The following is a 23306-nucleotide window of genomic DNA, read 5'->3' as shown; positions in this document are numbered from 1 at the left end:
TGATTGAGTCACTTGTACTTTGTAAGATTTCTATAAAATGGGGTAATAATGTTTCTTTAAAGAGTCATGGAAAATTAAGCAATATATGGAATACTTATGTGACAAATTGTAAAGCTCTTAAGTTAAAATGGGTAAATGAATTCCACATGAGAGAAACTAAAAATTTGAGTACTTTCATCTACTCACAAATGTACAGGCATAATAGCAATATTTACATTAACATATTTACGTGGTTTTGAAAATAATGCCTGTCCACAATTGTTTCATCATTATGCTCAAATAAAAACTTGTAGAATGCTTCATTCAGCCTATAAACAGATATTTTTTGATCACCTACTATGTAGCAGAAATAGTTCTAGATGCTGAAAATGCTTCAATGAACAAGAGAGATACAATTCACTGACCTCATGGAATTTTATATTAAAGGGGGAGACAGAGAATAAACAAGTTATAGACAATGTTAGAAGGTGATAAGTGTTATGGGAAAAAATAAAGCATGAAAGAGTCATCAGGCATGCTAACGGAAGGTAAACATTTTAAATAAGGTGGTTTGGGAAAATCTCACTGCAAAGGAGACATCTTAGCAATGACTTAGAGGTGGTGAGGGAAGAAGGAGCATGGAAGAGCATTCCCGGCTCACGAAAGAGCAAGTGTCAAGTATCTGATGCAACAGTGTGATTGGAATGCTCAAAGAGGGGCCTGTGTTGAGTGAACCATGGAGAGGCAATAGCAGAGGGAAGTTAACTGACAGCCAATTTGACTACTTAAAAGAGAATCAGTGTGAATATATATATCTATATATTTAAATATATATATATATATTCATATATATATTTATATAAATGCATACACACGTATATATTTTATATTTGTAGATAGTGAAATGAGTAGATAATTAGGTAGATAGATTATTAATATATAGATAGAGAGTAGATATTTCAAAAGAAAAAGAAAAAGCCTATTAGCGCTGATATTTACATGCCCCAGTAAACAGAGGCAGAGAAGATTAACACAACTCACAAGCAAAACCATGCCAGAAGTAGTTTACAATTTCTAGTTTTGTGAACAAAAAAGAACTCTCTCTGATGGGAAAGAGAATCAGTGAAGGTAGTGGAAACATGAAGCATTAGACAAAGCATACTGTTCAAAACAAACAAATCTTCTGAAAATGTCAAAGCAGAGAAGCCATAAAGTAAGGGCACCCTACCCTCTACTATCATACATTTTAAATGCATTCTACATTTATTACATTACTTTATTCTTAAATAGATATACATATTCATAGTACAAAATGGAAAACGTGTTTTAGAGAGTACAATGGAAAGTAAATCTCCCCCAGAGACATCATCTATGTTGTTTGGACACACTGAGACAATTTATTTTAAACCAGAATCTTTGTAGCTAGAACAAAGTTTAATCGTTGACTAATTGAAAACATTGATAAGGGACATACATTTAACTTAAAATGCTATTAAGTAGGTATTTCTAACTAATACTCACGTTACATACCTCTACTAGAACATCCTCAAATTCCCTGCATCATCTTCCATCTTGAGTTTTCTCAATTCACTTTGAGTTCAATCCCTACATGCAAGATTGTGTTTTATACACCTAGTTTCTTCCATTTTCTCTTTTGTTATTGAAAATTAAAAAAAAAAAAAAAAAGTTCAGATTTACCTTCTTGGAACAAGGCAGAACAAAAAACAAAAAAAAATGGGATTTATGTTTTGGCATGCCTGAGTCAAAGAAAGATGACCCTTTGGTCCTTAAAACTTAAAAGCCTGTTTTTCCTAGAGAAAGGACTGCCGCAGCTGTGGGCATTCCCACCACTCTGCTGCATCTTCTAGTGTGTTATTTTTGGTTTATTTTCTCTGAATACTATTTTTGTTATCTTCTTTTTCAGCCTTTATTGCCTTGTGTGCTCACACCCATTATTATACTTTCCAAAGAGTGAAGTTTCAAATAAACTCAAAGATCTGGACCGCCTTTGAAAACACCCTGACATAAAAATATGCAAATTAAAGGCATGCACAAGATATATTATGGACGTACCATATACTATTTACTCCCAATCAAATATCATGTAGACAAGAGTTTCAGTCTCCAAAGCAGTCTCTGAACAAAAGCATATTAAGATGATTACACTGAACCATCCTAGGGATTAATGTGAGACAAATTTAGTATTCCTCTGAGTGTAGGGTGAGGTCCATTTGTACAGAAGCACCTGGAATGTGTGGTGAATGTTCAGATTCCAGAGTCCTAACCCCTACATACTGAATCCCAATTCCAAAAAGCAAAGACCTAAAAATACACACTAGAGTTTCAGAGGCAAGTCTGAACATAACCAATATTATACTGATAATTTATATTGAGTCTGAAGAGATTTAAAAACATTAACATTCTCTATTATAGGGGGCTGAACTAATGTCTTCACAACGTCTAATTTCTTGATCAGTCTGATGACTGGAAAATCAGTTTAACTACTATCTGACATTGGGAAGACAAACCTGCTGTTCAAACTGTGTGCCACGTAGACATAGTTGCAGATTGGACAAACTAGGCAGTCAGTAATTCCTTTGGATATCCTAACCAAATCCAAAACAACGGCACATTTCTTAATGAGAAATATCTTTCCAAGGACATCACTGAGACAGAGGGCAATAAAGATTATTCTAGTGCTTTGCAGTCTGGGAAAAGCCATAAAAATAAAGAACAAATGGGGGCCTAAGAAAATCAGCATGACCTAATTAGGCAAAGGGACCAAAAATAAATTGGATGGAGTCTGCCTTTCCTATGTTTTTTTCCACTAAAATTATTTTATTTGGTTTTATACTGAAGCTCGGAGAAGGAAAGGGAAAGTACAGGCAGATTTATGCTGGCATATGGCTATGTATGAATATGTATGTGTATTTATGTATACATACTGCCCTGGCTATGCAGAGAGGTAGGAAAGGTCATAAGGGACAGAGCAGGGGGAGCAACAGAGAATGTCACCGTTAACAAGGATGAAAGTAAACAAAGATTCTGCGGATTGAATAAAGGTGTTTTTGAAAACTATCATCAAGGCTAGAATAAACATAATTATTTGGTGCTGCTAGTTTAAAATCTATCCAAAAAGTGAAAGGGTCTTCATGCCAAATTCTCATTTTCTTCTACCAGAAAGTATTTAATTGATTTATCTATGAATATATGTAATACAAAAAATTTTTGAATTATCTGGTTCTTTTTAATAAAATTAAAGTGAGTTCAGAAGTATAAGTTGTTTTCCATATCACCTTTAGGAAAGTCAGGTATATGTGTCTTGCTTTTTAAAGCTAGTGTTAAATGTTAAATAAGAATAGTAATACATACAGCAGTTTAGTCTCTCTGTTGTCAGTGCTATGATATATATTCTCTCAGATCATATGAATAATTAGTAGCCATTTGGGAAACTGTTAGCAAATCTGGAAGATTTTTGAGACTTTTATATCCATGTAGATAGTGGTCCAGACAAAGAATAATTTCCTTTTAGAATCCAAAAGAAGCAAATAGAGAGATAATGGTTTTGTTTTTAAAACATTATCCAGAAGTAAAATATTTGCTACAAATATTGTAAATTTGAGCCAACAGTCTCTCTTGAGCCATACCTTATTTTCCAAGTTGCATGCTTTTCAGATCATAGCATTTGAGAGCAAAAACCACCTACTGTTTAACCACCACTCCCACCAAAAAGAATCATTTGTCCTCTCCAGCATCAAGTTCCACACCCATATTATTATGAGAACAAAATCCATCTCACAGTATTAGTGTGAACATTAAATGAAGTGGCCGTGCACTTAAACTGTAAATCAGGATTCTTAATCAGAAAACACTCTTTATACTTAAATTTGCACTGTGATCTATAATAAAAACATCAAAACGTATTTGTTCTTTATAAACTTAATTTCTTGTTTGAGAGCAAGGCTATTCTAACCCAAAAGCAAATAGATTCTGCAATATTAAGACTTTTATTAAACAATCGTGTGTGCCCCCATTACTTTCTTCCTTGCTCTCTCTTCAGTCTCTGTTAAGTATCCGTGGCTCCCTGTTTTCCCCACGACGCAACAGCAAAACAAGCATTTTCAGCTTCAGAGGTCGGGCAAAGGATGTCGGTTCTGAAAATGACTTTGCTGATGATGAGCACAGTACATTTGAAGACAGCGAGAGCAGGAGAGACTCACTGTTTGTGCCCCACAGACACGGAGAGCGACGCAACAGTAACGTTAGTCAGGCCAGTATGTCATCCAGGATGGTGCCAGGGCTTCCAGCAAATGGGAAGATGCACAGCACTGTGGATTGCAATGGTGTGGTTTCCTTGGTGGGTGGACCATCAGCTCTAACCTCACCTACTGGACAACTTCTGCCAGAGGTGATAATAGATAATAAGTTAGCTACTACTGACATTACACACCAATTTGAAATAATCGAGGCCTGGGTGGTTTAGCCTGTTATACCATCCTGCTTCCCCAAAATGAAGTCCTTAAAAATAATATATGATTTATTATATGCAAAACAATAAAATCTTTAGAACCAACTGAATTGTATGGAACCATTAGCTTTCAAATGCTTCAGGTTAAAAGAGCCCAGTTTTTAGAATCTGGGATGAAACATATACCTGCAAATTCGGTAGACCTACCAACACAAATACTGGACACTTTAACAACCAAATCATTATTATAGATGTGCTCACTCAGAAGTATATAATTATCTATTCATATTCTGGAAAGTTTGTATAGTTAAAACTAAATATTGTAATGACCAGTATAGATAATGGGCAGTTTTCACATAATTGTCAATATTACAGTGACTCTCAAATGTTTTGATATCTATTAAAATGACTCTAAAATGTTTTGATTTCTTATAGGATGCATATAGAAATAATTAAAGAAATCTCAGGAAAGCACACACATTTCATTGTACATCTGTGTTTGTGCATGGAAAAATACTTAACCCACATATGTCAATACTATCAAGATAGCCTCAAAGAAAATAATTCAGCCTTGGGAATATATAATCCTATTATTTGTTTTGGGGGAAGATTTATCTGATTAGTAATCACTGAAATAAGCTGTAAGATAATTTACATTTGAGTGAAATTAAACAATATATGACATTAGCAAGCTTATTAAAATTTTCCCTGAAAATTCCAGCAGGTTAATTAAAATACTTCTGCACTATAATTGCCCTATACAATTGCATCTAACTGGTGAATTCTTGTTAAAGGGTATTTTCTGTGATATTTCTTTAAAAAAGTATTTATAACTTAAAAATAAATTCAATATATGCTTATTACTTGAAAATTGTTGCTTGGAAAAACTGCATGTAGCATGATTTTCCTAAGAAATGCTATGTGGTGTTGTATTATTCATTGAAAAGGGTGGTTTGAGCCATCAGTATTTGGTTTGCAGGGCACCACCACTGAAACGGAAGTCAGAAAGAGGAGGCTAAGTTCTTACCAGATTTCAATGGAGATGCTGGAGGATTCCTCTGGAAGGCAAAGAGCCATGAGCATAGCCAGCATCCTGACCAACACAATGGAGGGTAAGAAGCAGGCTATGAGACAAGCAGCTTTCTATGATTATATGTTTTATGGAACTATGCCTTCTTCTTAAAGAATTACCACAGTCAATTACCCAGGATCAGAACTATATAAAAGACCTAAGTAGATGATATATAGAATACACTATGTTCACACTGATTACGAAAATTAATATTGTCATTTCTTTTTGACTTAGGTTCTTATCTTGAATGTAGAATGTTATTTCGCCACTTGATATTATATTACTGAGGATTTATGTTACGTTATCCTTAAGCAATTAGAGTGAACACTACACTTTTTAAGTGCTGGAATGCAGAAGCACAAGGAAATTTCCTTCAAATTTTAGTCTGTTTTCTAGGCCCGGAGGTGGTGATGGGGTTCAAGGAGGCATATAAATAAGTTGGACAAATTAAAATCTGTGCTCCACTTCAACAGAGACCCTAAAAAAAGATCTCTCCTCCATATTCCACTCATACAGAAACCACTACATTCCTTCAAAGGAGAGCTGACCCAATGCCAGTTGATTGCAACTATTACTCCCTTGTTCATTCGTTAAATAAGTCCCCACTTCTTGAACTTTAGAGAGATGTTACATTAGCTATGTAATTTTATTAGTCCATTATATGCCATATCTAATATATGTTCTTTAGAAAATATTAATTACATTTTGTATCTTGTTCTGTTGGTGTATTTGGACAGTTACACAATTATTTTATAACATGTTTCACCCATTAAAATGACTAGTAACTTTTTATAATTAGGTAAAATTCTGAAAGATATGAGAAAATATGAATAACAGAAGTAGATCTATACTAAATCTATACTAAATTTACACTAAAAAGGACATATATTCTCATTGTGTGCAAGATCAGTGCTGATGTGGAGACAATCAGAGGAGAGAATGACTCACACGTATTAATAAGGATCACAGCTTTAGACAGTGTTCTCAAAAAGGTACTTTCCAAAGAAACAATAATTGCTTGATACACTTAATATCTGTGTAAAGCTGATATAAAAATTCTGTTATGATACAGAGAATATAGCAATTTAATCAACTGTTAACCTAAGTTATTAGGTAATGAAGTACGCTTAAAGCAAAATATTAAATTCAAAGTGTTTATTTTCTGTATTTAATTAAAGAATAGTCTATTTACATGACATTTTTAATGAACATTTTGTCAAAATATTTAATGAGATTGACTTTTCATGTTTGTTAAGCTAAGTTATATGAACTTCCATCCCCAAGTAGAAGCATAAATTTTATCAAATAATATATAATCTACAGCAACAATAACTAATTTTTAGTTATTTACTACTCTTCTTTTTTATTATTTCACTAGAACTTGAAGAATCTAGACAAAAATGTCCACCTTGCTGGTACAGATTTGCCAATGTGTTCTTGATCTGGGACTGCTGTGATGCATGGTTAAAAGTGAAGCATCTGGTGAATTTAATTGTTATGGATCCATTTGTTGATCTTGCCATCACTATTTGCATTGTCTTAAATACCCTCTTTATGGCCATGGAGCACTACCCAATGACTGGTCAGTTCAGTAGTGTGTTGACTGTAGGAAACCTGGTAAGTTCATTTGAAGTTTACTTATTTCCTTGGGTAGGAGTGGGAGAGATAGACAAAAAAGAAATCCGTCTGTGCTGTGTTGAAAAAAAAATTACGTCCTCTTCCTTCATATAAAGAAATACCTAAAGGAATGTTACAGGGAATCTCAGTGATAAGGTCTAAAATTCAACTAGTATGAATGGTGACTATTTAGACCACCATCCATGCTGATTGATAATGGTGTCTTACCATGGGTACACTTGTTAAATTTTTTATTGTTCTTGCTGGAAATATAGGTCCAGAGAAACCATGAGATCTAAATCTCGCTCCACAAAAATGCAGTTTTAACACACACAGTCTCTGAAGAGATCATGTCCATTGAAAGGAACACACAGGTTGATTTCTGTACCAAAGTGGGCATAGTGGTTTCAAACTGAATTGCCTAATAAAATGCTTCAGTAGGATTCACACAGAGATGAAATAGTAAAAATGCATTTGTAATTTAGCCATTCTTTTGGTTCCAATTACCTGAGCAGGTATCTGTGTATGGGTATGGTGACATGTACATTTTCTCCTAAATTATATGAAGAAATTGAAATGGATGAACAAGTAAGAAAATAATTTATATTAATCAAGACCTTCCTTTGTGGCACAAACTCAAACTAGCTTAAGATGGAGAGAAAAAGAGGCTGCGGAAAGGAAAGAAAAGATAAACTACCAAACCATGTAAAGGGTAATTTTGTAGTTGGGTTGCAGGAAATTGCTTTAACCAAGAGCTTGGATGTAGCCCAAATGTTCATTGCATCTTTTGTCTCTAGGTCAGGAAATATGCTCAGCCATAGCTCACTGGTTTTACATCTTGTAACTTCCGCACTAAAAAAAGAGGACATCTTTTTCAATTCCAGTTCAAAGACTCTCACGACAGGAGGACTCTGTTTGCCATAGCTTGGGTTAGATGCTCACCTCTGGTCTATCAGCCTTGGCAGAGGGTGGAGTCATAGGAAAAACATGGCATTCCTAAAAGATCATACAGGTAGAGGAGCAATCCCCAACAGAAGGGAGAAAGAGAATACTGGGCATACAATTGCATAAAATTTCATAAACATTTACCCCAATAAATGGCCTCCACTTCACTGCGTTATTTGACTCAATAGAACTCCACTAGATTCTTGGGGTCTTCTTCATCTTCAGCACCTGTGATATTGCTTTATATTCTGCTTGTTCCTTGATCTTTCCGATCAGTCTAACTCTGCCTCTTTTTCTGAACTTCTCTTCTTATGCCTCTTACTGCTTTGTTTTTCCCCTCAATGTTTTCCTGTACTTGACAACTCTAGAAATTATCTACTCTTGTGATGTAAGCTATGTTCCAATCCTTTATTTCCAACTGTTATAGGTCATTGCTCAAGGGTAACTTTAAACACAATATATGACAGATGAAAGATTATCTTTCCCACAATGTATTGAAAGTCCTAACAACCTCACTTCACTTTTCTGTTACCTCTAGTAGTGGCCTTCCAGTTTCAATCTTACAGCCATTTTGACTTACTTTTTCTTTATTTCTTACATACGACTTGATATGAAGACCTATTACTTCTTTCAGGGTATCTCTTTTTCAATCCTATAACTACAATTAAAATAATATTTCTAATACTCCGCACTCAATATGCTTTTACTTTGATAAAGCATCTTTTGTCCATATTTGTGGTTCAACACTCTTATCTGATTTTCAAGACTCCTCCCACTTGATCTGATCCCATTTTTCCTACACCATCTTATTGTCCATTGTTTCCTAATCAGCCAACAACAGCCCCATCAGAACAGCCTTATTACTATACTACACAAATATCACACAAATGTTTATATGTTTACATATGGGAAAATATTTCACTGTTCTCTACATTCACATTTAGAGTATTCCAACTCAAATCACCTCATTTAATTCTTCATAGTCTTCCAATTCAACTCTAGCCCCATCTCCTCCAACATGACACTCACCCAATTGAACACTCTTTTCTTAACTACAAATGCATCTGTAACAGAACATGTTTGAATATTAAATACTTCCTTGTTGTATCTTTATTGTATCATAATTCTTGATTTTCAAATCCATTATAAATTACTTGATGGCTAAGATTATGTCCCATTTTTCTTTCATATCTCCAACAATGTTTACATGGTTGCTGCTCAATAAATAAACAACTCATTGTTTCCTATCCGAAAGGGCTGCTCAGATAGCATGTTTTGCTGAAGAACATGGGCTTTGGAATCAGGTAGAACTAGATTTGGCCTCATTGTCAATGCTTACTAATAAAGTAGCATCTGGACAATTCTGATAAAACATCTGAGTCTTTGTTTTCTATTATTGAAACAGAATAATAATACCCATCTCCCAGAGTTGTTGTGAAGGTTGAATGAGGTAATGTAAAAACACTTAGCACTATGCTTGGCATCTAGCATGTGCTCAATAAACAATTTCCTTCCTCATATATGTTATTAACCTTTGTTTGAAATACTGATGAAAAATAGTTCTGCTCTAGCTCTTGTATTTTTCCCAGGATATTGGAGTGTGAAGGAAGTTGGAACAAATGAAGGAAGAAATTTTGGAAATTTGCCAGAGTGAAGCAGGAAATTGCGGTTTTATTAGAATTTCAAAGCTGAAGCAATTGAGTATGGAAGCAGAGGATAAAGGAGATTGGATTATAGAATAATCAGATGGAAAAGCACTAGACTAAAGCACCAAATCAGGGTCCAAGTTCAAGTGTCCATGCTAAATATCTGAGTGGTCCTGAAAAAGTCACTTAGATCTTTGGGTCTGTTTTCTCATGATTATAATGTTTGGACTAAATAACATTTCATGCACTCCCTCCAAACCCCGGTTCTAAAATTCTATATCTTTATGAGCAGCAACGAAGACAATAAGGTAAGGAAGTGAGGTGGAAGACTGACTGGTAGAACCGTTGGTAAATTGAGATTAGTACTGGAGAAACAAGGCTCATCAAGATGGAGAATGTAGATAATGCTTAATCCAGACTTGAATTAACTATTCCTAACCATAAGAATAGGAGAATGTATAAACTGGTTCTAAGCTCTTTTTTTATTATTATTATTATTATTATTATTATTATTATTATTTCCCCATAAAACATTTTAGGTTAAATTCTCATATATCTCAGATACCAATAAAAAACCTATAATAAATGTTTATATATCAAAAATAATGTATTTAAATATGTCCTCTAAAATATAAAAATAATATATATTTTATAGATAGATAGATTATTCCTTATATCATTGTTATTTAGCCAACTTGACTATATTATACATTTCATATTTTGTGGGGAGTGTATAGTCTGCTCATTAAAATAAATTTAGAATTTTTATAGACTAGTTTATTACTGCTCAAATGACTGCATACTGCTTATAAATACTAGAGGTCTCAGCTGAATTGATAACAAAAGAATCACCCATAAAAGAGTTGCATAACTTTGTCTTTACTTAGGTCAGTGTCCTTTCTGCATCCTGTTTCTGGAGCATATAAAAATTACATCGCTTCTCTGTTGATTTGATTGATTAAATTTGAGTATCAAGAGACTTCAAACCTCAATTGAGTTTCTCTAACATGCTCTTTTTTTTTTTTTTTTTTAATTTTGTTTTGACCATTATAAAGCACGTGCACCACCTTAGGGATTTCTAAGCAAGAAATCCTCCAATAAATCATAGTAGGTTAGACAAACTCTTCATCACACAGATGTTTCCAACTAACCTGTAACTCTTTCTTCAGGCAATACAAAGATTTATATACAAACTGGTTACTTTTCTTACTATAACTCTTCCTTATAAACAGTGATAAAGGCTCATGATATGTCCTTATTCTCCTAGACCTAGAAGGGAACACAGAGAGTACTTCTTCTAAGGATCTTACAGGCTAATTGGAAATAGAGGCTAAAGAAACATAATTATCAAAATTATTTTAATAATTTAATAATTTCAACGGTGTGCCATAGGACATTAATTTAAAATTTTAGGAAAGGTATATGATAACTCTTTGAAGGAAAAATAATGACTCTTATTTACAGAACGATAAAACATCTGGGAACCAAATTCTAGAATTTACCTGGAAGGCCTCCGGCATCAATGGAGTGCTATTTAGCCACCTAACTCCTTTCCTAGTATAATATAATAATGCCTTGTCATCACCAAGCTAACAATTTCTAATGAGGCTCTTGTATAACAATAATCATGTGTACACCAATTTCTGAATAAAATTTGCTAAGTAATATACAATATCGATAGAAGTCCAAGAATTTTAGACATAGACCTGATTAATCATCTCAGTAAATACCCTCATTTGACAGATGAAGGAAATGAAAATCACAAATGTCAAATGATTTGCCACGATTTTTTTCTTTGTATTTCAATTTCATGCAAAACAAAACAGAATCATCAACAACAACAACAAATATTTAAAGATATATATCCAAAAGGCACAGGAATAATAAAACTATAGCCATTAAAACAGAGGCTAGTAGCAATGGAGCAAAAGGCTACAGTTACATTAAATTCACTACAAAGCAATGGAACATCAATCTGAACAAGAAGAGGTTCTGTAAACTGATCAATATGAAAACGTCCGCTTTTAGAATGAACATTTCTATCTTTTAAATGTATACCAAGAGAACTTTCCTAAATACTCAATAGTATTCAACCTTTTTACCTTCCCATCCCTGAGTTGAGACCTTAATCCCTAACATTTGATCATCCCAATTTCTGTGCACCACAAAACAACTCTAAATGCCCCCAATTTCTTTTCTCTTAATCCAGACTCACAAGCTGATTTTCATTCCCATCCTTAGTAATTACATTTTTACTAGTTAGTATGCGTCACATAGAATAGATTAGAAACTTTTCACTGAACCTCATTAAAGAAACTGATTTAGGAAGCCTATAAATTCACTATCCATAAGAAATATATCGGTCTAAATAAACTAGGTTTATGCAATTTCAGGTTTGTATATCTTAATTACTACTGCATTTTCAAAGCTAGCACAATGTCTACCATTTATTAGGTACTTAGCAATTTTTTATAAGTGAATGACTAAGTGGCGGCAGGAGCATATAATCCAAAATTTCAAAAGACAAGCTTTCGCTGCAGACAAGATATAATTAGTCTAAGTCCAAACAATAAACATTCAATGTTTTTTATTAATTGTCTGGGTCTTAAAAATTCTTTGTAATGCAGAAAATTTAAAGGCGGATGAATGTATGTTTATAAGCCATAAATTAGCATTGTTTATAAACCATCTATGGGTGTCATATATATAATCTATACGTATCCAGAGGTTGCCAGTTCTTTCTGTTGTTAGCATTTTTGATGGAATTTAAAAATCATGTAAATATAGGCATCATAATCAGTGTGCTTGTTTGACCTTAGGTAGAATGAAAAAAATTTTCTAAAAATTTTTAATCACTGACAATGCTAATCCTAGTCTAAAATGTACAAAAAGCAATCCCAATGATCTTTGGGGCCTAAATTGAAAACATTTAAAGATATAAACAGCTGTGATTTAAAATTGCAAATTGTAATTAAAATGTTATTTGTAAAGAGAAGTGTCATGTTGGAATTAAATTTTGGATGAAAGGGTGTAGGTTTATGGTATACATTTTTATAATGTGGAATATCTCCTAGTCATTTCAGAAGAGCTGAAAAGATCGTTGTATAATATTCATTAGGAAGAGATATTTGTAGATCATTTACCTAGATAGTTTCTCTTACCTGGATAGTTTAACTAATATATTTCTATAATTAGGCTATTTCAAATAGTAAGTACTTCTGAAATTTTATATAAGAAATAAAATTTGTATAAATCAAAATTTATTTACATTCACCAGGAGAAAAAAATCCCATGGTGAATCATTTTGTAAAATGAAAAATTCATTTTTCAATGTGCATTCCACCATATATCTGGATTTTCATGTACTAGGCTTGCTAGAAATACATTTTATCTCCATTTGAGTGAATAAATGATAAACTAAAGTTATTTTTCTGGATGGATATTATTTCCCTTAGGTCTTTCTGTGCCTAGAAAAATGAGATGTTAGCTGCATTATCATATTAGTAAGAGTGGATTAAGATTTGTTAATTAAAGTGATGTTTTAGGGAACCAAGTAATTTTGATACTGTTGTTCTGACAGAGTTCCTCCAAGGTAAAGGTCTGTTTACCTGGTAAATAGTAAGCTTGACTTTAGAGTCATAAAATGAAGCTTTTACTTATAGTTAAAAGAATAGTTTTAAAAGATTGTTTTTTGTAAGAGTAATTTCATAATTCTTCATATCCTTGGGTCTCTTAGCCCGTGGTTTTGAGTTAAAAACAAATTTTGAATTTGTTTCATTGTTTTTCTTTCTACTGTCAAATAGACATTCGTCCATCCGATCAAATAATTTTATTAATCTTAATTATGGATGTATGCATACTGAGGATGTTCTCCTGCTGCTTTCAATTAAATCTGCAGTTCCTTGCTCTATTAATCACTTAACTTTAATTCTGAGGCATCCAGAGATCATTATTATAAAACATGTGTGGCAAACTCACTCTTCTTTCAGGAATGTTTATAAGATCATAGAAATAAGATGATATCCTTTAAAAAAACAAGAACAAAATATGGTTTTTACCAAATTTAAAGTAATTTTTGTGTAACTTCCAGTAACCTATAAATTTGTTCCAAATGTAATAATACTAAAAAAAATTATTGTGATTATGGTAGAAGTACAGTATACCAAAAAAGGTTAACAATTTAGTAGCTATTATTTAGTATAGAATGTAAAATGTGGGCATTGAAATGTTTTAAAATCAGCATTTTCCTAGAAATCTCTCAGATTCACAAAATAAAACAAATCTACTTAAAATATTCCCCTGAAATAATGCTAAACTTCCATCAATTCTTCATTTTAGGTCTTCACTGGGATCTTCACAGCAGAAATGGTTCTCAAGATAATTGCCATGGATCCATATTATTATTTCCAAGAGGGCTGGAATATCTTTGATGGCATTATTGTCAGTCTCAGTTTAATGGAGCTCGGCCTGTCAAATGTGGAGGGATTATCTGTACTGAGATCATTCAGACTGGTACCTACATAGACAGTTTATATTTTGTCTTTAATTAACGGAACATTTATTTTGAAAGTGAATCAATGTATATTTATATTGTTATTTATTTTAATTGATATTTTAAATTTACACCAATATGTGTGGTATTTTAAGAAAATATGTAAATGTTCTCTTTAAAGCAAAATGTGACTATTTCCTAAGAATGATAAAAATGGTTGAAATACTACATAACGAGTTAGCTATGTAGAACACATTTTAAAATACTTACGTGTTTCTAAAATTATTTTCAATTTATTATTATTTTTTGCTTTAAAGTCTGTAAAGAAATGCAAATAAAAACTTTAGGCCCCAGTTACACTTACCTTTTCATCAACCTTACATATATCAGTGGGAGCTACTTTAAATGAACATATGGGAAAATACTTGATACAACTAGCACTTTAAATAATGATATAACATACTTTTTAAAATGTATCAAAAAATTATTTAAGAATACGTAACATTTTTTGGGAAATTAAGTAAAATGTGCATTTTTTTCCAATTGAAAATAAGCCGCCTGTAAATTTTTAATCAAATTAGTTTATTTTACTTTTATTTTAAATGTGTGCATTAAAATATATAATGCCTGCTTTTAATATTTCTTCTTACTCTAAAATATAGTCTGAAGGTGACATTAATTTGCTAAATTCACGGTGTTTCCAATCAAGATATTAATTTGTTTTCATACATAAATCTATTGATAAATCAGAAATGTTTTATTTATCACCTCTGAAACATTTTCTTTTTAAATTTTTGCATTTAAGTGATATTATGATTTGATTTAAAATTCCATTATTATTAACACTTTTTTTCAAAATCTGAAATTTGTTTAGTATGGTTTGAGATTTTATACCCCTCAGCGGAGGGTTTGCAATATGGCATACTAATAAAACAATGTCTAACTGACTTCTCAAATTATATTGTAATTACTACTAAGAGTTCTTTTTCACTTGATTACAGCTTCGAGTTTTCAAGTTGGCAAAATCCTGGCCCACCCTGAATATGCTAATTAAGATCATTGGCAATTCTGTGGGAGCTCTGGGTAACCTCACCTTGGTGTTAGCCATCATTGTCTTCATTTTTGCTGTGGTCGGCATGCAGCTGTTTGGTAAGAGCTACAAAGAATGTGTCTGCAAGATCTCCAGTGACTGTCAACTTCCGCGCTGGCACATGAATGATTTCTTCCACTCCTTCCTGATTGTGTTCCGTGTGCTGTGTGGAGAGTGGATAGAGACCATGTGGGACTGTATGGAGGTCGCTGGCCAAACCATGTGCCTTATTGTTTTCATGTTGGTCATGGTCATTGGAAATCTTGTGGTAAGTATGTACAAATGTTTGTAATTAAGAACAAGATGAGATAGTAGCTAGGAAGGTAGCCTGACACAGTAGACATATCTCTGGTTTATCATCAATGATGTAGACTCAAATCTCAGTACAAGCACTCTGTGCATGGGCAGATTACTTAGCTTTTCTGAGGCTCAAGTTCCCATACTATGAAACTGAAATAACAAAACTGAAATTTTATGGTTGATGTGAGGATTAAATGAGGCCATATGAAATTTTAAGGACAAAAATATTAGGTTTTTTTTTCTTCGAAGAAATGTTTTTATCAAGACCAACTTTACCCTAATATTTTTATAGTCTGAATTATTTTATCCCAACATTATTTTGATAAGATAATGATCTCCAGTAAATCTAAAAATACAACTATCTATTCTATATTTAAATTGTTCTTTATACATTCACAATTCATACTGTTTGCTTACTCAGAGGCATAAGTTGCATATTACCAAATTTTGAAGAAAAATTTCAATTAAATAGAGCATTATATTTTAGCTATGTATTATAATTATCCAAATGACTTCAAAGGAACTAAATATATTCTTTCCTGAATTTTCTTTCTTAAAAGAAAATAAATTATTACAGTTTAAGTTACTCATATGTATGGACACTGACCAGATTTAAAAGACTTACTTTTAGCTCTGACTTAAAATTATTAACATAAAAGCACAATTTGTATATTTGTGTTGTAATGTTTAAATTTCTCAATCATGTATGGACAAAGCACTTTTTTTATGCTATCATACTAGATTTTTCCCTTGAGAGGAAAAATGAGATTGCTTAAAAGAATGTTCTGGGATACCAGTAGACAGACAATTTTTTCAGAATAGTAAATTAGGAAATTCTAGATTTTGAACAAAATCTAATACAGAATTAAGAAAGCAAACTGGAGTGCTTGCTTTGCATGTCTTCCTACCATGTAACATTTTTTTGAAACTCAGTAACCATGTGTCAAACTAAAAATATTCCTATAAATAAATTTCCTTCTGCATCAGCTATAATTAATTATTCCTGTATTAGTCATATTTTGTCAGTTAATAGGGTAGTTTTCCCCCATGTGTCCCAATGATACTCTGAGATTTAAGATTTCTTCATATTTTCTGCACAAAAATAGTAAAGAGAAAAGTAATTTATATTATATGGGTCTAGCCTATCCTTGGAATAATTTTAGATTTTTCTCCATCTGTTGAACTATTTGGACACACAAATTGCAAAGCATACTGATGGGAAATGTGTTATATAATTTGCATTTAGAAATTTCTGCTATTATAAAAGTTTGTGGCCATTGGACAAAGGAATTTATATTTCAAATATATTGTTTTAACATGGGTCACTAGGATATTAAATAAGTAAATTTATTATTTACGCATGAAGCTAAATATTCCCTAATCAAACTGGTAAAACGAAGCAAAATGACTAAAATAAAAATACCTATTTTTTTCTCATTGGCTAAAATCGTAAAAATGGTATTATTGTCTTCCACTGGCAACCCTGAATAGATACGGTTTAGATCTCAAAAGTTTCACATTGTCCTCAGTAAGAAAAAGAAGGTGCTTGCTTATTTTACCTTGTGCCCCTACAGCAGGTAGAAGATATTAGATCCTTTGAAGTGTGCGTAATTTAGACATGGTGTCAAAAATATAGTAGGCATTCAAGAAAGATCTATATGCTTTCTGTTTAAGCTGTTATATTTATGTATACTTCAAGATCAATGTAGCCATCTTTTTTTTCTTTTAGGTTCTGAACCTCTTTCTGGCCTTACTGTTGAGTTCATTTAGCTCAGACAATCTTGCTGCTACTGATGATGATAATGAAATGAACAATCTCCAGATTGCAGTAGGAAGGATGCAAAAGGGAATTGATTATGTGAAAAATAAGATACGGGAATGTTTCCGAAAAGCCTTTTTGAGAAAGCCAAAAGTTATAGAAGTCCAAGAAGGCAACAAAATAGACAGCTGCATGTCCAATAATACGGGAATTGAAATAGGCAAAGAGCTAAATTACCTTAAAGATGGGAATGGAACTACCAGTGGTGTAGGTACTGGAAGCAGTGTTGAAAAATATGTAATTGACGAAAATGATTATATGTCATTCATAAACAACCCCAGCCTCACTGTAACAGTGCCAATTGCTGTTGGAGAGTCTGACTTTGAAAACTTAAATACCGAAGAGTTCAGCAGTGAGTCAGAACTAGAAGAAAGCAAAGAGGTAAGAATGCTTTTAAACTTTTGTTGTATTTCCTATGACAGCCATGAAATACGGTTATTTAGTATTTTTACTGTGTTTATATTATTTAAAACTATATTAAAGGTCATATAAATGGTAATGTTAGAAAAGTATGAGATATTCTTTATTGAGAAACTCATTCATAGAAATTCCAGCTTTCTACTGGAAATCTTCATTCTGAATAATTAGTATATTCATCTTCTTGATAGTTTGAAAATCTGGTAAAAACAAAATATGGCTTTAGAAAAAAGAGATGTTATTTAATGCAGTCTATTCTATACTAGAAAAATCAATGAACTATATTTTATTGATCATTGTATCATCTCCTTACTTTCTATAATATATTGTTTTGCTATGATTTATTCTAATGTGAAAGTTTTGTGTAGTTTTAGTTCACCTCTGAAAGTTTTATTAACTAAGACAACGTGTTTTCATTCATGAAAGTGTTACACATATAAGGAAAGTGCAAGTAGCACTGGTTATATTTTGCCCAGTGAAGGGTAAACAAATCTATAAGGTCTTCCAGACGAACTCAAAAATACTGAGAACTACTTAGAAAAGCTCTACTTGAGGATTACAGTTAAACTGTAGACTTAAAAGCTGCTCTCACTTTCACTAGCTATTTAAAAGAAGAAAATTATTCTTACTGTATGATTAGAACTCATGGAATCTCATAACAGTAACTTAATGGTATTAATTCTGCAATTTTGTGTTGTGACGAACAGGATGAAAATGTTTACTATTACATATTTGTGGATTTCTAATAGACCAATAGGAAGTAAGTTTAGCATAGTTATAAAAGAATGTTTTTGTTTGAAGATATTGACACCATAGGAATCAGACCAAAGATGTCTGATTTTGTAGATATTGAAGATATATTTTGAAGATATTTTGAAGAATATTTTGAAGATATTGACCCCGTAGGAATCAGACCAAAGATGTCTGATTTTGTGAGCATATTTGGAATCTATTTTTAATAACGATATGTACAGAATTTGTATAAGTAATAAATAGTTGACAATGTTACAACTCATAGCATCATGGTCCTTTTATTCAGGCACTTCAGACCTGCCCAGATGTATTATATAACAGTAAATTTTAAAATATTTTGAATATATTTCAAAATGAGGTAAAGATTCTTTATCTGAATTCAACTCAAAGTCTGCTTAGTGAGTTCAATTATAATCTATACATTGCATATTCTGGTAAAATAAAAATCTAATTCTAATTTTATTTTTCATCACCTGATATAGATTTATTTAAGAAGAAACACCAGTTAATTAAACATTTATTGAGCACTTTTTCTGAACTCAGCTGGACACTAAGAGTGAGGAAGAGTTAAAGGAGAGCTCCATAACATAACCCCCTTCAGAGAAGTCTCAACATCTTTGAAGAAGCTAACATGAATCACAAAACCATTAAAGACGTATTAAAAAGTTTAATCCTACAGAACTGAATGTAAGGTTATAGGTATTGAGAATAGCAAGAATTTAGCAAGTCGTTAAATGGAAGAGATAAAATTACAATACAACTCAATGTTTGGGTCAAATACATGAATAGGAAGCAAAAAGCAGAAACCTACTAAACAAAAGACAGAGTTAAGAGTGAACTTAGTATTAAGGTGAGGCAGTGAAACAATCAGCATGAAAAAAATTAGTGGTTGAGAAGAGAGTGGAAAAATAGGTTTGAATGAAAAAGGCAGTTTCAGATTGTATAGTTTTTGAAGTAAGTCCAAGAGTCTGGAATTGGCTGCGTAGTCAATAAGGAGCTATTTGTTCTGAAGCAGGGGAAAGGCAACAGAAAAGTGATGTTTTAGGAAAATGTATTTGATATCAATCAGTAAAATAGTTTAAAGTGAGGGATAAAAGAGGTTTATCTTGGGGAATGTGGTAACAATAATTCGATAGCAATGAGGTGAGGAAACGCTGGGCTAGGGTAATAAGTATGGGAACTGAGACTAATTGTCACTATGATAAAACTAGTAAAGAATCTGGGAAACTGGAAAAATTTTAATGCCACTGTTTGAAACGGACTTTTTAGAAAAGTTACCAAGTTTTTGTGGGAAGAGGAGAGATTTGATTGAGATGTATTGAAGTAGAAGTGGACAGTGTTGGGAACCTGAGTCTGGGTGAAAGGTTGGGATTTAAAAATAGCTTCAATAATGCAGTTTTCATAATTATCTGATTCCCTGAAAATAGAGGAGCTCACCAAAGAAGTTATTATAAAGACAAAATAAGGGAAGGCCAGGAAGAAGACTAGCTTGGGATCAAGAAGAGATAGAAAAGCCAAAGAAGTAGATAAACTTTTGCTACATTAATATCATAGGTTTTATCACATTGGATCTATGAAATTAAAAATCTTCAAACAGATGGTTTCCAGAATACTTCAGAAACTCTATAATGTCCACAGATACTTCAAATGATTGCCTAGAAAAATACTATCTCATTGTCATGTCTTTTTAATGGCTAAAAAATAATAAATTTGGAATAATGAGATATAATGTCTTCATTATAAAGTCTTGGGAAGCATTTTATTCTGAACAAAAATTCCTTACTGGTTGACTTTTTTTAATAAGCATTCCATCTTCTTCCAAGCTAATTTTGGATACATGGGATCTAATTACAGAATGCAATAAAATTGTTTAAAGTGTACAAATGTAATACTAGGAAAATAAAGTAAATATAAAATTAAATACTTTTATAAAGTTAGGATACAATTTCACATTATTTTGTGCAGTAAATTAAATTCAACGATAAATTTTATGTTGCTGGTTTTTAAAATTAGTACCAAAAAATCCTGAAAAATAGGGTAATTCTCATATATGCTCACAGAAAGATTTTAAAGTATGCTGTTTTAAAAAATAAAAGCAAAAATCACCACATTCTAACATTATAGAGCAGATTTAGACAAATTCCAGCAAAGCTCAGTTTTGAGCAGAAATTTCTGAAAACTGCTGGCATTAAACACAGGTCACATTTCAGATATGCATTTATGGTGGCTGTGTTATTCTTTTTTTTTAGTAGCTACAGCACATACACAAATTGAAAATGACATATTCATAAAGTGACATTTTGGTTTATGCTTCTTAGTGTTTTGACCACAAGTAGAAAAAGAACATTGAACCATGCTTTGGAGAACACAGAATATCCTTTGTCTTTGCTGAAAAAAATGAGAAAACATACAAGCTAAACCCAGCAGTGATATATGTCTCAATCAAAAGGAAGGAAAGAAGGAAGCAAGGAAGGAAGGAAGGAGGGAAGGAAGGAAAGAAGGAAGGAAGGAAGGAAGGAAGGAAGGAAGGAAGGAAGGAAGGAAGGAAGGAGGGAGGGAAGGAAGGAAAAAGGGAAGAAGGAAGAGAAGGAGGAAGGAAAAATCTTTTCAATACATTTCTGTTTTAAGAGGCAGTAAATTAATCATTAATTTAGATGGTATTTGAAAACTCTACTTTCATCCACTTTAATAATAAAGTATATATGGTCATAGTGTAGTTGGGGAGAAATGATTCCCTATAAGTTTTTAGAGATAAAAACAATAATTACTGTTATTATATATTATATAATATATATTATATAGATGTATCTATTGTATCTATTCATATTGACCACTGACATAAACAGGCTGGTGTGGAAACAAATATAAAGATTTGCAGGAAAAAAATGTAAGAGAATCGAAGGTATGGATTTCAAAATAGTGTTCTTTTTATTTTAGAATAACTTAGAACTGTACAAATCTTGTGACAAGATAAAACAGAATTTTGTTTGTTTTTATATTTTTAAAGTTCCCTTAATCATGATTTCTTGAAATTTTTATATGACTCTGGATTCCAACAATTTAATTCTTAAAAGATTTCATTGTCTTCCCAAAGGATATGGAATAAATGCTCTTAAGAATCATATTTGAAGTTAAATTCCAAAGCACAATCTAGCAATATCATACTGTGACCTTCACTGCTTACCATTCTTACTTCTCACAGGGGTAAAATCAAGCTGGAGACATCAAGAATGCAGCTCTGGTGTTTTTTAACCAGCCAGAGACTCGTGCCACCACTTTTACCCAGGTTACCCAAGCAAGTTGTACATGTACAATCACTTTCTAAATGAATTTTGATTGGCCTGCATGCTACTCAGCTATGTTCCTTCCCCTGCCATGGCAAGGAAGTGCTAGACATACCCAGCTGCTCTCTGCTGAATTGTGTGACATATCACAGCATGGTCAGGCAAGGCGGGCAGTCACACCATCATATTTGATTCTGCTAATGAGTTTTCCAGTTTAGTCTTTTTAGACTTTTAAAAGCAATAATTGCATGCTCATAGGATTTCTATCTATTTTAAAACATAATAGGAATGTTGAAAGTTCATATAGTCAAGAACTTGAGAGCATGCATTTTTTATTTCTCTGCTTTTGTTTCATTAAAATAAGACCACAACTTCTTTGTTGTTGATTCAGCCCTTATAAGTAAACTGTATTACCAAAATGAATCTCACAGGGTTTTTGGGGTTTTTTTTTGATAGTGATTTCATTTTCAGATTATTATATTCAGATCTGTGAATATAATTTTTAACCCAGCCAACTCATGTGCTCCAGATGGAAGGGTTTGCTTCCATGTTTTTTTGAGAAAGGCTCTGTTAAAAAAAAAAAAAGTAGTGTTCATGAAATTTTGGATATGAAGGGCCATAGTCTGTATGCATTTGGGCACCACATATCTTGGATTTTCAAGTAATTTAGGAAAGTTGTTAAGTCATGTGTCTGCAAAACCATAAGTGATAACTATAAGGTAATTAAAAGAAGGAAAGCATCATGATATGTGTTAGGAAAAGTTCATTGCATCTTCATCATTAATTGGTCCAGTATAGCCATTTTAAAAAAATTTCCCTAATCTAGATTAATTCTCTCTAAATGTTCTACCCAAAACTGAGAAAGCAGAAAAAAGACTTAGAAAATTTCCTACTTTATTATTAATTAGTTTTATGAGGAATAAAAGGCATCATCTAAAATTACTGTATGTTTGTGGTTAACTAAATCTAGTTTATTCTCTTGACTCAACTTTCTCCTGTTGATATAATTGCTTACTGGAATCTCAGCCTGAGTGAGGGTTCTGCAAGGAAAATTCTAAAGGAAATATGAAAAGTTCATGAATATTGGAAGTTTTCAAGATTTCTGGTGAAAAATAAGTAGAGTCTGGGATTATCTCTAGGTTTAATTAGTATATATGCTCTTTAGGAATAACTGAGAATTAATTGTAGAATGCAACAAATTCAGGAATAAAATTATTAATGAAAAATAGAAATACAGTCCCTGATGGTTTGTGTGATTTTTACATTGCAAGCACTGACTTTTTAGTTACACTCTTCGTGAAACAATATGAGGCAACTCTTGCAGAGGCACAGATGGGTGTGTGAATGGCCATTTTAAATGTACCTCAACCTTTAGAGAACTGTTTTGGTGTTTTAGTGTACTTCTGCTGAAATTAAAGTCAATT

General features: G+C 32.4%; 1 protein-coding gene across 6 annotated transcripts in view; it reads left to right on the top strand.

The window, feature by feature from the left end:
* The window catches only part of SCN3A (sodium voltage-gated channel alpha subunit 3), a 78663-nt gene that overhangs the window by 28093 nt on the left and 27264 nt on the right, over window positions 1-23306 (top strand). For 4 of the 6 annotated variants that reach the window (XM_006921137.1, XM_006921138.1, XM_025039448.1 and 1 more), the window contains exons 11-16: window positions 4040-4387; window positions 5427-5559; window positions 6898-7136; window positions 14066-14239; window positions 15221-15577; window positions 17339-17809. In XM_006921137.1, the coding sequence (XP_006921199.1) occupies window positions 4040-4387; window positions 5427-5559; window positions 6898-7136; window positions 14066-14239; window positions 15221-15577; window positions 17339-17809 (1722 nt within the window). The remainder of the gene's footprint in view (window positions 1-4039; window positions 4388-5426; window positions 5560-6897; window positions 7137-14065; window positions 14240-15220; window positions 15578-17338; window positions 17810-23306) is intronic. The other 2 variants (XM_006921141.1, XM_006921142.1) reach the window with 1 other exon arrangement.

This window comes from Pteropus alecto, unplaced genomic scaffold, assembly GCF_000325575.1.
Source record: "Pteropus alecto unplaced genomic scaffold, ASM32557v1 scaffold3, whole genome shotgun sequence".
Classification (NCBI taxonomy): Eukaryota; Metazoa; Chordata; class Mammalia; order Chiroptera; family Pteropodidae; genus Pteropus; species Pteropus alecto.
Note: the sequence above shows the minus strand (reverse complement) of the source record. Positions and strands in the feature narration are given on the sequence as shown.